At 47.7% G+C, this 13,482-nt stretch overlaps 1 protein-coding gene across 1 annotated transcript in view; it reads left to right on the plus strand.

Moving 5' to 3' along the window:
• WWP2 (WW domain containing E3 ubiquitin protein ligase 2) overlaps positions 1-13,482 on the plus strand; it is a 157,728-nt gene that overhangs the window by 9,263 nt on the left and 134,983 nt on the right. Inside the window, exon 2 of the mRNA XM_002711669.4 lies at positions 13,166-13,250. Within this exon, the coding sequence (XP_002711715.3) occupies positions 13,181-13,250 (70 nt within the window). The 5' untranslated portion in view covers positions 13,166-13,180. The remainder of the gene's footprint in view (positions 1-13,165; positions 13,251-13,482) is intronic.

Genomic DNA, 13,482 nt, shown 5'->3' on the forward strand with positions numbered 1-13,482 from the left:
GAAGAGGAACAGCCAGGACTTGAACTAGCACCCATATGGGATGCCGGTACTGCACTGCTTTACCTGCTACGCCACAGCGCCAGCCACTCTCATAATACAATTCTTTGAGGATAGAGGTCCTGCATGGGAAGTTAGTGCACAGTGACTCCTGTTGTTAATTTAACAATTAATACTCCTATGAATGACCATTTGCTTTCTTAGAAACCAGCTTGTGCCTGACTGGTTACTCTCCAGGTCTGCTGTAGTCACGTCTTGTGATTTCTCTGTATCATTACTCTGGGAATTCTTTTTGCTCCTCCCTTGTGAATAGCCATTATCCTCTGTTGTCTTAACTTACTTACTCTTCATGATGTCCTTTTTTCAGTAGCTTTCTGAAAAAGCCAGTTTTGGAAGTTACTTGTTTGATACTTTGCACCTCTGAAAATACCACTGATTTCCTGTTGTCCTTAGCTGATGGTCTTGGTTGTGTGGTTCTAGATTGGAAATAATTTTAGCTCAGAATTTGAAAGTGTTGCCTTGTCCTCTAGCACTCAGTGGTAATGTTGATAATGTCTCATGCCATTCTGATTCCCGTGCTTTGCAAATGTGACTGGGGCCACATACAACATTTATATTCATGTTCTGGAATTTTGTGGCATTGTATCTTAATGGGATTGGTTTGCATTTCTCCTTTTTATTTATTTTTATTTTTAAAAAACTTTTATTTATTTGAAAGGCAAAGTTAGAGAGAGAGAGAGAGAGAGAGAGAGATCTTCCGTCTGCTGGTTCATTCCATAAATGGCTGCAATGGCTGGAGCTGGGCTGATCTGAAGCCAGGAGCCAAGAGCTTCTTCTGATCTCCTGCGTGGGTGCAGGGGCCCAATTTAGGCTATCCTCCACTACTTTCCCAGACACATTAGCAAGGAGCTGGACTCGAACTGGTGCCCATATAGGATGCTGGCACCGCCAGTGGCTTTACCCACTACACCACAGTGCCAGCCCCTGCGTTCCTTCTTTTGGGCACATGGTTAGGTCCTTTTTGTGGAAAAACCTATCCTTCAGCTCTAGAAAAACTTATGGCCGGTGCCGCGGCTCACTAGGCTAATCCTCCGCCTTACAGCACTGGCACACCGGGTTCTAGTCCCGGTTGGGGCGCCGGATTCTGTCCCGGTTGCCCCTCTTCCAGGCCAGCTCTCTGCTGTGGCCCGGGAGTGCAGTGGAGGATGGCCCAGGTGCTTGGGCCCTGCACCCCATGAGAGACCAGGAAAAGTACCTGGCTCCTGCTATCGGATCAGCGTGGTGCGCCGGCTGCAGCGCGCCACCGCGGCGGCCATTGGAGGGTGAACCAACGGCAAAGGAAGACCTTTCTCTCTGTCTCTCTCACTGTCCACTCTGCCTGTCAAAAAATTAAAAAAAAAAAAAAAAAACTTATGGTAGTGTATCTTGATTTGTTTTTCTCTTCTGTCAAGTTCATGCACTGGATCTTTTAAGCTAATACACCATTTCAGAAAGACTTTTCTCCTACCTGCCACCTTCTTTATCTGTTAGTTGTGTTGTGGAGTACACACCTTCACTTTATTTGTCAACTTTGTTTTTGCTGTCAGAGCTGTTCTTTCCAGGACCACATTTTTATTCTGTGAATATTTCTTTTTATTAAAAAATGGCATTCTGTTCTTGTTCCACGGACAGAATACTTTCTTTTATTGCTCTGACTTGTTGTTTTGGGTGTTTTCTTTGACTTCCGTTTTATTTAACTCTCAAAATCATCCTTTTAAATCATCCTTTATAAATCATCCTTTTAAAGTGTGCAGTTCAGTGGTTTTTAGTGTTTTCATAGTTGTGTAACCATAAAAACTAATTGCAGAACACTTTTATTTTAAAAAAAGTACTTACTTTTCTCTTGATTTTCATGTACTTGAAAGGCTGAGTGACAGAGAGACAAAGAGATGCAGATTGTGAGATCTCTTGTACACAGGTTCACTCCCCAAATGCTCACAGTAGCTGGGGTGGGCAGGCGGAGGTCAGGACCCAGGGACTCCATGCAGGTCTCCCTGTGTGGGTGGCAGGGATCCAGCTACTGGAATCATCGCCTGCTGCCTCCCAGGATACGCTTTAGTAAAAAACTGGAACCAGGGATTGCGCTGTGGCACAGCGGGTTAATGCCCTGGCCTGAAGTGCTGGCATTCCATATGGGTGCCGGTTCTAGTCCTGGCTGTTCCTCTTCTGATCCAACTCTCTGCTATGGCCTGGGAAAGCAGTGTAAGATGGCCCAAGTCCTTGGGCCCCTGCACCCACGTGCGAGACCTGGAAGAAGCACCTGGCTCCTGGCTTTGGATCGACACAGCTTTGGCCATTGCGGCCAGTTGGGGAGTGAACCAGCAGATGGAAGATCTCTCTCTCTCTCTCTCTCTCTCTCTCTCTCTGCCTCTCCTCTCTCTTTGTAACTCTGACTTTCAAATAAATAAATAAATAAATAAATCTTTAAAAAAATAAATAAAAAGTAAAAAACTGGAACCAGAAGTAGAGGCAGGATTGAACCCAGGCACTGTGATATGAGATGCGAGCGTTCCCGGCTGGATCTTACCTGCTGCGCCAGATGTACCCGCCTCACAGAAGACTCTTATCACCTCAGCAGGAAACTCGGACCCATGAGCTGTTCCTCCCCTCACCCCAACCCTCTTGCCTTGTGGCAACTGCAGCTCTGCTGTACTCATCATTCTGTGTCATTCTTGCTGTATTCTCATTGTTTTAGCAAATCCCAGAGGCAGGCCACTTAGGAAGGAAAAGAGATTTTTTTTTAACTCACTGTTTTGAGGTTCGAGGACGTGGTGCTGGCACGGCCTCCGCTGCGGTGAGGACCTCTTGGCTGCATCACTTCATGGTGGTGGGCAGTGGTGGGAGCGAGCGTGGGAGCAAAGCCATCAGCTCACCGAGCAGGAAGCCCGCAGTGCGGCAGGGGGCCCAGTGTTGGGGTGCTGTCGCAGTCCTCTTGCAAGACCTCAGCCCAGTGCCCGTGGGAAAATCATCTTGATCCGTTTCGGGGACACCACTGCAGTTGACATCAGGACCTCCCACTAGGCCTGCCCTCCTTAAAGTTTTGACGCCATCTGCCAGTGTCGCCATCCTGGGGATCAAGCTCCCAACACAGGAACAGCATCAAAAGTTTGCATCTTCTTTCTGTTTTATTGCCTTATTGTAGGTAGTTCATGTAAATGGAATTATACAATAAATTAGGCTTTTTTTCCGGTTTTTCACTTAGCATAATATTTCTATGTTTCATCCATGTTATAACACGAATTGGTACTTCATCTCATTTTATGGCTGAATAGTAGTCTGTGGTGGGGCCAGTGCTGTGGCGTAGTGGGTAAAGCCACCGCCTGCAGTGCCGGCATCCCATATGGGTGCTGGTTTGAGACCCAGGTGTTCATCTTCCAGTCCAGCTCTCTGCTGTGGCCTGGGAAAGCCACAGAGGGTGGCCCAAGTCCTTGGGCCCCTGCACCTGCGTGGGAGACCCAGAAGAAACTCCTGGCTCCTGGTTTCTGATTGGCTGAGCCCTGGCCGTTGTGGCCATTTGGGGAGTGAACTCGCGGATAGAAGACCCCCCCCCTCCGCCTTTGCCTCTCTGTAACTGTGCCTTTCAAATAAATAAATAAATCTTTAAAAAATAGTCTGTGGTATGGATATTTCACATTTTATTTATCCATTTATCAGTGGATGAACAATTGCATCGTTTCCTGTTTTGGGCTATTATGAATAATCCTGCTGTGAGCATGCTGTGCAAGGTTTTTTGGTGGATACAAGTTTTCAGTTCTTTCAGAGATACATATTTATATTTTATATATAAATTCTACATATTCATAAAATTTATATATATATATGCTGGGTCTTATGGTGACTCCAAGTTCAGCTTTTCGAGGACATGCCAACTATTTTTTGACACTGCTCACCATTTTCCTTTCTTGCTAGTAATGTATTAGGGTTTCACTTTCTCTGCCTTCTTGCCAACACTTCTCATTGTTTGTCTTTTGATTTTGTCCAAGCTGGTGCATGAGAAGTGGTTTCTCATGGGGAGTTTGATTTGCATTTCCCTGCAGACTAATGAAGTCCAGATCATCTTTTCATAGGCTTATTGGTCTTTTTGATGTCTTTTTTTTGGAGAAATGTCTGTTCAGGACATTGTCTTTTTTTTTTTTTAATTTATTTGACAGGTAGAGTTATAGACAGTGAGAGAGAGACAGAGAGAAAGGTCTTCCTTCTGTTGGTTCACTCCTCAAATGGCCACAATGGCCAGAGCTGAGTGGATCCGAAGCCAGGAGACAGCAGCCAGGAGCTTCTTTCGGGTCTCCCACGTGGGTGCAGGGGCCCAAGCATTGGGCCATCCTCCACTGCTTTCCCAGGCCATAGCAGAGAGCTGGATTGGAAGTGGAGCAGCCGGGACTCAAACTGGTGCCCACATGGGATGCCAGCACTGCAGGTGGCAGCTTTACCTGCTACACCACAGCGCTGCCCCCGCCCCGACATAAATTTTTTAAAATTTATTTATTTGAAAAGCAGAGAGACAGACACACTCACATATACATGCATACGGAGAGATCTATCCACTGGTTCACTTCCCAAATGCATGCAACAGCTGAGGCTGGGCCTGGCGGAAGCTGAGAACTGGGAACTTAAGTCAGGTCTCCCAAGAGTGTGACAGGGACCCATGTACTTGGGCTATCCCTGCTTCCTCTCAGGGCTTGTTAGCAGGACGCTGGAATTGGGAGCAGAGGTGGGACTCAAACACAGGTGCTGCAGTGTGAGACACGGCTATATTAACTGCCCAACACCAGCTCCCTTTGTCATTATTTGCAAATATTTTCCGTTCTTCTTTTCTTTCTTTCTTTCTTTCTTTCTTTTTTTTTTTTTTTAAGATTTACTTATTCATTTGAAAGAGTTACACAGAGAGAGAAGGAGAGGCAGAGAGAGAGAGAGAGAGGTCTTCGATCTGATGGTTCACTTCCCAGATGGCCGCAATGGCCGAAGCTGCACTGATCTGAAACCAGGAGCCAGGAGCTTTCTCTGAGTTTCCCATGTGGGTGAAGGGGCCCAAGGACTTGGGCCATCCTCTACTGCTTTCCCAGGCCATAGCAGAGAGCTGGATCAGAAGAGGAGCAGCTATGTCTCGAACCAGCACCCATGAGGGATGCCGGTGTTTCAGGCCAGGGTGTTATCCCGCTGTGCCACAGCACCACCCCCCTTTTTGTTTTTTGATGGTGTCCTTTGAAGCTAGTGCTTTTTCATTAAAAAAAAAAATTTGTTATTTGACAGGCAGAGTGACAGTGAGAGGGGAGAGAAACAACAGCTGGGGCTGGTCCCGGCTGAGGCCAGAAGCCTGAAACTCCGTCTGCATCTCCTGTGTGGGTATCGGAGGCCTGAGTGCTTGGACCAGCCTCTGCTGCTCTCCCAGGCGCATGAGCAGGGAACCTCAGACGCAGCACAGCTGAGCCATTAACCAGCACTCTGAGGTGGCATGTCCGCTTCATAAATGGAGACTTAACGCGCTGTGCCACAGCACCGGCCCCCAAAGTTTTTAATTCTGATGAATTAAAAACAAATATATCTGGGTTTTTTATTGATCCATACCTTTGGAATCATATCTAAGGGACCCAATCTTAAGTGATGCATTTTTTTAAACCTCTTTTTTTTTTTTTTTTAGATTTATTTATTTGAAAGGCCGAATTACTGGGATAGGGGGTAGAGATTCAGAGAGAGAGGTCTTTCTTTCTTAAAGTGAAACTTTTTTAAATTAAGTTTTTTTTTTTTTTTTTTTTGACAGGCAGAGTGGACAGTGAGAGAGAGAGAGACAGAGAGAAAGGTCTTCCTTTGCCGTTGGTTCACCCTCCAATGGCCGCCGTGGTCGGCGCGCTGCGGCTGGCGCACCGCGCTGATACGATGGCAGGAGCCAGGAGCCAGGTGCTTTTCCTGGTCTCCCATGGGGTACAGGGCCCAAGCACTTGGGCCATCCTCCACTGCACTCCCTGGCCACAGCAGAGAGCTGGCCTGGAAGAGGGGCAACCGGGACAGAATCCGGCGCCCCAACCGGGACTAGAACCCGGTGTGCCGGCGCCGCTAGGCGGAGGATTAGCCTAGTGAGCCGCGGCGCCGGCCTTAAATTAAGTTTTAAAAGAGATTTTATTTATTTGAGAGAGTTAGAGAGAGAGAGAGAGAGAGATGGAGAGACAGGGAGAAAAGTCTTCTTTCTGCTGGTTCACTCCCCAAAGGGCTGCAGCGACTGGAGCTGGGATAATCCAAAGTCAGGAGCCAGGAGCTTCTTCTGGGTCTCTTTTGTGGGTGCAGGGGTCTAAGGACTTGGGTCATCTTCTGCTTTTCCAGGCCATAGAAGAGAGCTGGATCTGAAGAGGAGCAGCTGGGACTTGAACTGGCGCCCTTATTGGAGGCTGCTACCACAGGCGGAGGATTAACCTACTGTTAACTACAGCACTGGCCCTGAGAGAGGTCTTTTATCTACTGGTTCACTCCCCAAATGGCTGTAATGGCCAGAGCTGGGCCTATCCAAAGCCAGGAGCTACATGCCTCCTTTGGGTCTCCCACACGAGTACAAGGCCCAAGCACTTGGGCCATCTTCCACTGCTTTCCCAGGCCATAGCAGGGAGCTGGATCAGAAGTAGAGCAACTAGGATCCGAACCAGCGCCCATATGGGATGCTGGCACTGCGGGCACTGGCTTTACCTGTCACACCACAGTTCCGGCCCCTGTTTTATACATTTTGAATTGGTTTTTGTATAAGGTTTGAGGTAGGGGTCCACCTTCATCCCTTTGCCTAATAAGTAAGTTGTTGCTGCATCATTTGTTGATGAGACTGATCTTTTCCCACTGAATTATCTTTGGCACCTTTGACTAAAATCTGTTGACTATAAATGTATGGGCTTGTTTCTGGACTGTAGGTTCTGGTCCATAGCTCTGTGTCTGCCTATATGCCAATGTCAGGCTGTTTTGATTACTGCAGCTTTGTAGTAACTTTTTTTTGTAAAGATTTATGTATTTATTTGAAAGTCAGAGTTACACAGAGAGAGGAGAGACAGAGAGAGAGGTCTTCCATTTGACGGTTCACTCCTCAACTGGCCGCAATGGCCAGAGCTGTGCCAATCCAGAGCCAGGAGCCAGGAGCTTCTTCTGGGTCTCCCACGCGGGTGCAGGTGCCCAAGGACTTGGGCCATCCTCCGCTGCTTTCCCAGGCCATAGCAGAGAGCTGGATTGCAAGTGGAGCAGCCAGGTCTTGAACTGGCGCCCATATGGGATGCCAGCGCATCAAGCCAGGGTGTTAATCCACTGTACCACAGCGCTGGCCCCTGTAGTAACTTTTGAAATCAGAAAGTGGAGTCTTCCGATTTCATTCTTCTTCTTTAAGATTGTTTTGGATATTTTGCATCCCTTGTATTCCCTAATGAATTTTAGGATCCGCTGGTGAGTTGTTTTCATTTCTGGATCTCCTTAAATGGTTGCATTTAAACGTGATTCACCATTAGGCTTATCTAGGAACCCAAGTCGGGGAGCCGAGGGGTGGGGGACAGTGACCTCTCAGATCTGAAGTCCACTTTGCCTTAACTCTCCGGATCTGTGTGGCACTGCTTCCCTTCCCTCAGCTGTGCCTTCTGGGAGACTGACAGTTCAGTCTCCTGCTCGCCCTTACAGAGAGCCAACTACTTGGCTGAGCTGGGTGGAGAAGAGACCCCAATTGTTCCTCATAGAAGCTTTTATTTTAGAAGATGCATGCCAGTGTTTATGGAAGACAAGTTCAGAAGACAGTGTATTATTTTTCTGAGAGATCTGGGTACATCTAGCAGGCTTAGTGAAGGGAGAAGTTTTGGCTTTCATTAAACCCATTACTCCCTTCCGTTATGAGATCTGTGTATCTGTGACCTCTGGTTATATTTTAGACATCATTCTCCCTCCTTCCTCCTCCAGGCTGCATCAGACTTATGCTAACTCGTTTTTTTGTAGTCATTTGGATGCACATACTTTCCACTCCTGTTAGGGTAAGAGAACGTGTCCTGAGTACGTATCCAGCTTTCTCTGTCACTGAGACAGGTGTGGTGTCAACACTGACCTGAGGCTCTGTAAGCCTCCTCCAGTGTTTGGTGTGGATTTGGACTTGAGACTGCATATGTCAGGAACTGTGTCTAAGACGAGAGCCTGAGACAAAAGCTAACAGATTGGATGTTAGTGTTGGGATCTGTCTTCCCTTCCACGGTTATGGTTAGACGGGAAAGCCTTTACAATTCAAAATACCTCCCTTGTAATGTCAGGGTGCTGTCGGCTTATTGGCTCTGGGACTGAAGACCGAGCCCCGGGTATAACACGGATTACGGTTAACAAACGAGGGGCTGTCATTGCGAAGGACATGAGCAGGATGAAGCCGTGGCGGCCTTGTCTCTGTGTCTCCTGCTTCCCAGGTGCCTTTGCTCCTTCTGAGCCTCCTTTAGAGCTGATCCAGTTGATTTTGTTGTGGGGCCGTGAAGTGTGGATCACAAGCTTTGGGCTTTTTCCAGTTTAACAGGCCATGTGGGGTTTTGAGTTGCATTTGCTGAGTGTTAGGAACAAAGGCTAACACCAGCTAACACCCAGGAGAACAAACTCATTTGAAAAGTACCATTTGTTGAGTTGCCTCAGGAAAGAAAGATCCCAATAGATGTAAAGATTTTTAAAATATTCCTTTATTTTTGAAGTCTATAGATAATGAATCTCCAGCTTTTAGTGCTTTAACCCCGGTTACTAAAAACCCCGAGGCTTAATTTATAATCATTAATCTTTCCTTCATTTCTCAAGATACGATCTTTTTTCCCTTTAAAATTGTTCAATTATGAAAAAGATCAAACATATAAAATGGTTCAGACACTAAGATAACAGTCATAAAAACCACCATCTGGACTTAATGAATTTGAACATTTTGCCGTATTTGCTTCAGAATTTTCTTTTTAGAGATAAAATGTTGCTGAGATAAAGTTCCCTTGGTCTCCCTCCTTACTCCAGTTGTCCTGCCCTCTCCTTTGCTCCCCAGCACAAACTTCTGTTCCAACTCGGTGTGGCTGCTTCCCATCCATGCTTTTATACTTTGACTACACTTGTGTGTCCGCAGCAGCATATTCAATAGTTTTGTGTAGGTTCAGGTGTATAACAGTGACATCAACGCTTGCTTTTTATTCTTCCTCTTAGTTATGTTGTGTGGGATTTGCACGTGCAGATTGACTTCTCGTATTTCAAGTACTTTATGGCATTCCATTTTAGAAATGTGCATACATCACCATTCTCCATTCGTGGGCAGACCTTTGCTGTTATAAGCATTACTGTGATGAACATTCCTTGAACTTGGCCCTTTCTGCATATGTTGGAGAATGTTTGCCCTGACAAATGCCTGAGAGTGGAATCCTGGGGGATACTCTTTCTGGGCCTTTCATTCTACTGGAACTGGTCAGGTGGCATCCAATTTGTGCTGCCTCCCGAAGTGGGTGAGACTTCTCATGCGTACGTATCGTCAGACTCCTAATGTCTTTCTAATCTGATGGGTAGTGAGGAGAGTTGACCTTTTTACTGCTTTGCAACACAAATTTAGTCTAAGAGAATTAAAACATCTTTTTAAATTTCAGAAAATTGATACTCTAATGCATTCAGTAAACATTTTGGAGTCCCTACTGAGAGCCAGCTACCATTTAGCTGACACTAGGGCTACAGGGTAACTGATGAGACAAACATCTCAGCCTTCAAGGAATATCCGTTCTAGGGCAGGGAGACAGACATAATACTATAAATACAATGAGTAGCATGCTGCTGCTAAGTGCTAAGGAGAAGTCAAACAGAGAAGGAAGGCTACTCATCAATGTGCAGAGGTAAAGTTGACATGGAGGTAGGGGAAAGAAGGCCCCTTAGGAAAGGGACCTCTGAGAAAATACCTGAAGGCAGAGAGAGAATCTCCCTGGGTGTGCACCACTGAGGCAGAACACTTTTGGACACAGGAAGCGGGAGTGCACAGAATCGAAGTGGGTGTAGGCCTGCACATTCCTGGAACGGCAAGGCACCCCATGTGGTAGCGGGGTGGAGGAGTGGGCGAGGGGCTCAGAAAGGGGCTCGAGGGTCATTTTTGGGACTTGGAGCTTTTGCTCTGAATTAACCAGTGTCTGGCTGGTTTTGCACATCAGAGTGACATGCTGTCCCATGTGCACTGAAGAGACCACCTGCTGCATTTGGAGGTCAGGTCCAAGGGGGCCAAGCACAGAAGCAGGAGAAAGAGTCATTCGAGGAGAGATCCCAGCACTTTGGACCAGGCAGACAGTAGAGCTGGGAAGACATGGTGGGGCTTGGAAGGATTTTAAAGGTAGAACCAAGGTGATGTATGAATTGGTTGGAGAGGGTGTGAGAGGAAAGGGAGAAGGAGCGAGCTCTGGGTTCTGGCCTGAGCCACTGAGATGGGGAGCAACGGGGAGCCGGTTGCGGGGGAATGTCAGCAGCTCAGTCTGGCCGGTGGATCTGAGGGTCTGAGGTCTAAGGTTGAGGACCTTACTGGGCATAGCAATTTGGGACTGTCAAGAAATAGATGCTGTTTTCAAACACGAAACAGGCAGATAACCAAGAGAAGAGGTGTAAGGGCTCATTTTGGGTCCCTGGGTCCGTGAGGGGGAGGAGCCAACATAGCAGCTGAGAGGTAGGGACGAGGGGTCCTGGACGCCGAAGGCTGAGGAGAGGTCCCCTGTGCTGGCCGCTGCCGGAGGCCGTGTGTGAGCAGAGGACAGAGGCTCGCCCTGGGCTGTGGCGATGCCTTCTCTCCAGCTCTGACGGGAGGGGTTCGGGGTTGTATTCCTTTTGCTCTAAGGTACATTTCAGAGGTTTCCACTGGAAGTAAAATACTTTTCATGGACTAGTGCAGAGAAAACTTAGAATTCCCTTTAATCGTTTTGGAGGCTGCAGATAACTTACAAATAAGGCACACTGTTGGGTTAAAAATCTTAAAGCCTGAAGTTGTTTGGCTTTAGGTGTGCGAAATGTCAAAGTCACTGCCACGTGGCTGTAGCTGCATGCAGCCTTCACACAAAGGGCTTCCATCCCAGAGTCCCGCGGGGAGAGAAGGGCTTCCATCCTTGGAGTAATACGGGGAGCTAAGAACCTTGTCTTACGGCCGAACAACTTTGGAAAACAATCTGGAGGGGAGGTCACATTTAGATGGAATGCAAGAAAGTATCGGTGCTGCAGAATCCGCGGGGATTTTCTAGTATTTTATCCAGCAGTTGTTGAGTGTGGTTCTCAGACAGCTGGAGGCCCCTGAGACTCTGGGGTTTGCAGGGTCAGAACTTTTTCATAATAACAGTCCTTGTTGGCCTTTTCTCTGTGATCCCTTTTGTACTGATGCTGCAGAGGCAAAAGGCAGCAGAATTGTCAGTGCCCGGCAGGGATCCAACTCTGTTGCCTTCATCATGTCCTTGGCCACAGCAGGTCCTGAGTGACAACAGAGGAAAAAGCCAGTTTCACTGAAGAGCGGCCCGTCCAGGCCGGCGCTGGGGCACGGCCGGTGAGGCCTCCGCCTGCGATGCTGGCATCCCGTATGGGTGCCGGTTTGTGCCCGGCTGCTCCGCTTCCGGTCCAGCTCCTTGCTGATGTGCCCGGGAAAGCAGTGGCAGACGGCCCAAGTGTTTGGGCCCCCGCCAGCTACGTGGGAGACCCAGAAGAAGCTCTGGGCTCCTGGCCTCGGTCTCGCCCAGCACTGGCCATTGCAGCCATTTGGAGAGTGAACTAGTGGATGGAAGGTCTCTCTCTCTCCATCTGTCTGTTTCTCTCTCTCTCTTTCTCTAACTCTGCCTTTCAAAATAAATAAACTGATGAAGTAGTAAAATCTATCAGTTTTTATTGAGTTCTGACCCTTGAGCATATCTTTTCAATCTTCTGCATATTTTTTTAAACATTTATTTATTTATTTGAAAGAGTTACACAGAGAGAGAAGGAGAGGCAGAGAAAGAGAGGTTTTCCATCCACTGATTCACTCCTCAATTGGCCACAATGGCCAATCCAAAGCCAGTAGCTAGGAGCTTCTTCTCGGTCTCCCACGCAGGTGCAGGGGCCCAAGCCCTTGGGCCATCTTCCACTGCTTTCCCAGGCCACAGCAGAGAGCTGGATTGAAGTGGAGCAGCCGGGACTCAAACCAGCTCCCATATGGGATGCCAGCACTGCAGGCGGCGGCTTTACCTGCTGCAGCACAGCGCTGACCCCTCAGTATTCTGCATATTAAAATGGGAACTGTGCCTAATGCACTTCTCTTGCATTTTGAAAAATAAAGGTTGTATTGAGAAAAGGCCTTTGTACAGTGTTTGAATTGAGAGCTGAGTTAGCTGCTTTTTTCGTGAAATATCATTTTTACTTAAAAAGCAACTAACAGACAAACTAAAGTTACCAGGTTTGGGTATTTGGCAGACATTTTCTTCAAAATGAATGAAACGAGCCTGACATTTCAAGGAAAGCAACTGACAGTGTTTGTTGCCAATGACAAACCATGATTTCTTAAGTGAAAATTAAAATTTTGGAACACTCATGCCTACCACCAAGAGCTCGACAGCTTCCCGGGGCTGACTTGTCTGATGAGAACAGTAGTGACATTCACAAATGTGCTTTTTTGATATTGTACAATGAAATATGTCAACATTTGGAATATCCACATCACTCAGCGAACCAATGTTTTCCAAATGACAAATGACGGTGTTCCGAGCTTCCATAGGAGTGAAAGATCCATTCAGAGCGCAAGGTAGACTTCTGTGTGTAGCCAGAGCAGGGGGGCGGGGAGTCCTGGGGCCTGGTGAGGTGAAGCCTCTTCCCCTGCCTCGAGGTGTCCGTGGAGAAGTGTAGTCAGCTCTTTTCCCCGGGAACAAAGCCGGCTTCGTTGTCGCTTTGTTGTTGAGCTGTGACTTCCTCTTCGTGGATGTTGTTTTAGGCTCCTTCCTCTGGACTTGGTTACAACGTCCCTCTCTCCTTCCTAGACTCTCCGAGACCTGCCCAGATCCAGCAGTCGTTGCCAGACAGACAGTGCCGGGTTGCAAGTGGCATGGCCGCAGTTGGGCGGACTTCCGTCCCTTTAACTATTCAAACTCGGTTCTTCGGTTCTTGGACCTTCTTGTCATATACTCTCTAATCGCGCAGCTCTGTCTTGCAGCTCCGTGGTGATGACATGGCATCCGCCAGCGCCAGCCGGGCAGCAGCGGCCCCGCCTTTTGAGAAGTCTCAGCTCACTCTGAAAGGTGAGTGCCCTGTGCGGGGGTTTATCTTTTCAAGTCCAGCCCGGTCTCTGGGGAAGAGGTGGGACTGCCCTGCCCCTTGGCCTGGAGAGCCAAATTTTGTGAAATGGTTTGAGTGTAGCTGTTCATTCTTGGAGGATTGTCTAACTGTAGCCGGGATTCTTGGAACAAAAGGGCAGTAACTTGGAAAAGGGAAAAATTAAGAGGTTTTGGCTAAAATTCTGTAACCTGGTGA

This window comes from Oryctolagus cuniculus, chromosome 18 (assembly GCF_964237555.1).
Source record: "Oryctolagus cuniculus chromosome 18, mOryCun1.1, whole genome shotgun sequence".
Lineage (NCBI taxonomy): Eukaryota > Metazoa > Chordata > Mammalia > Lagomorpha > Leporidae > Oryctolagus > Oryctolagus cuniculus.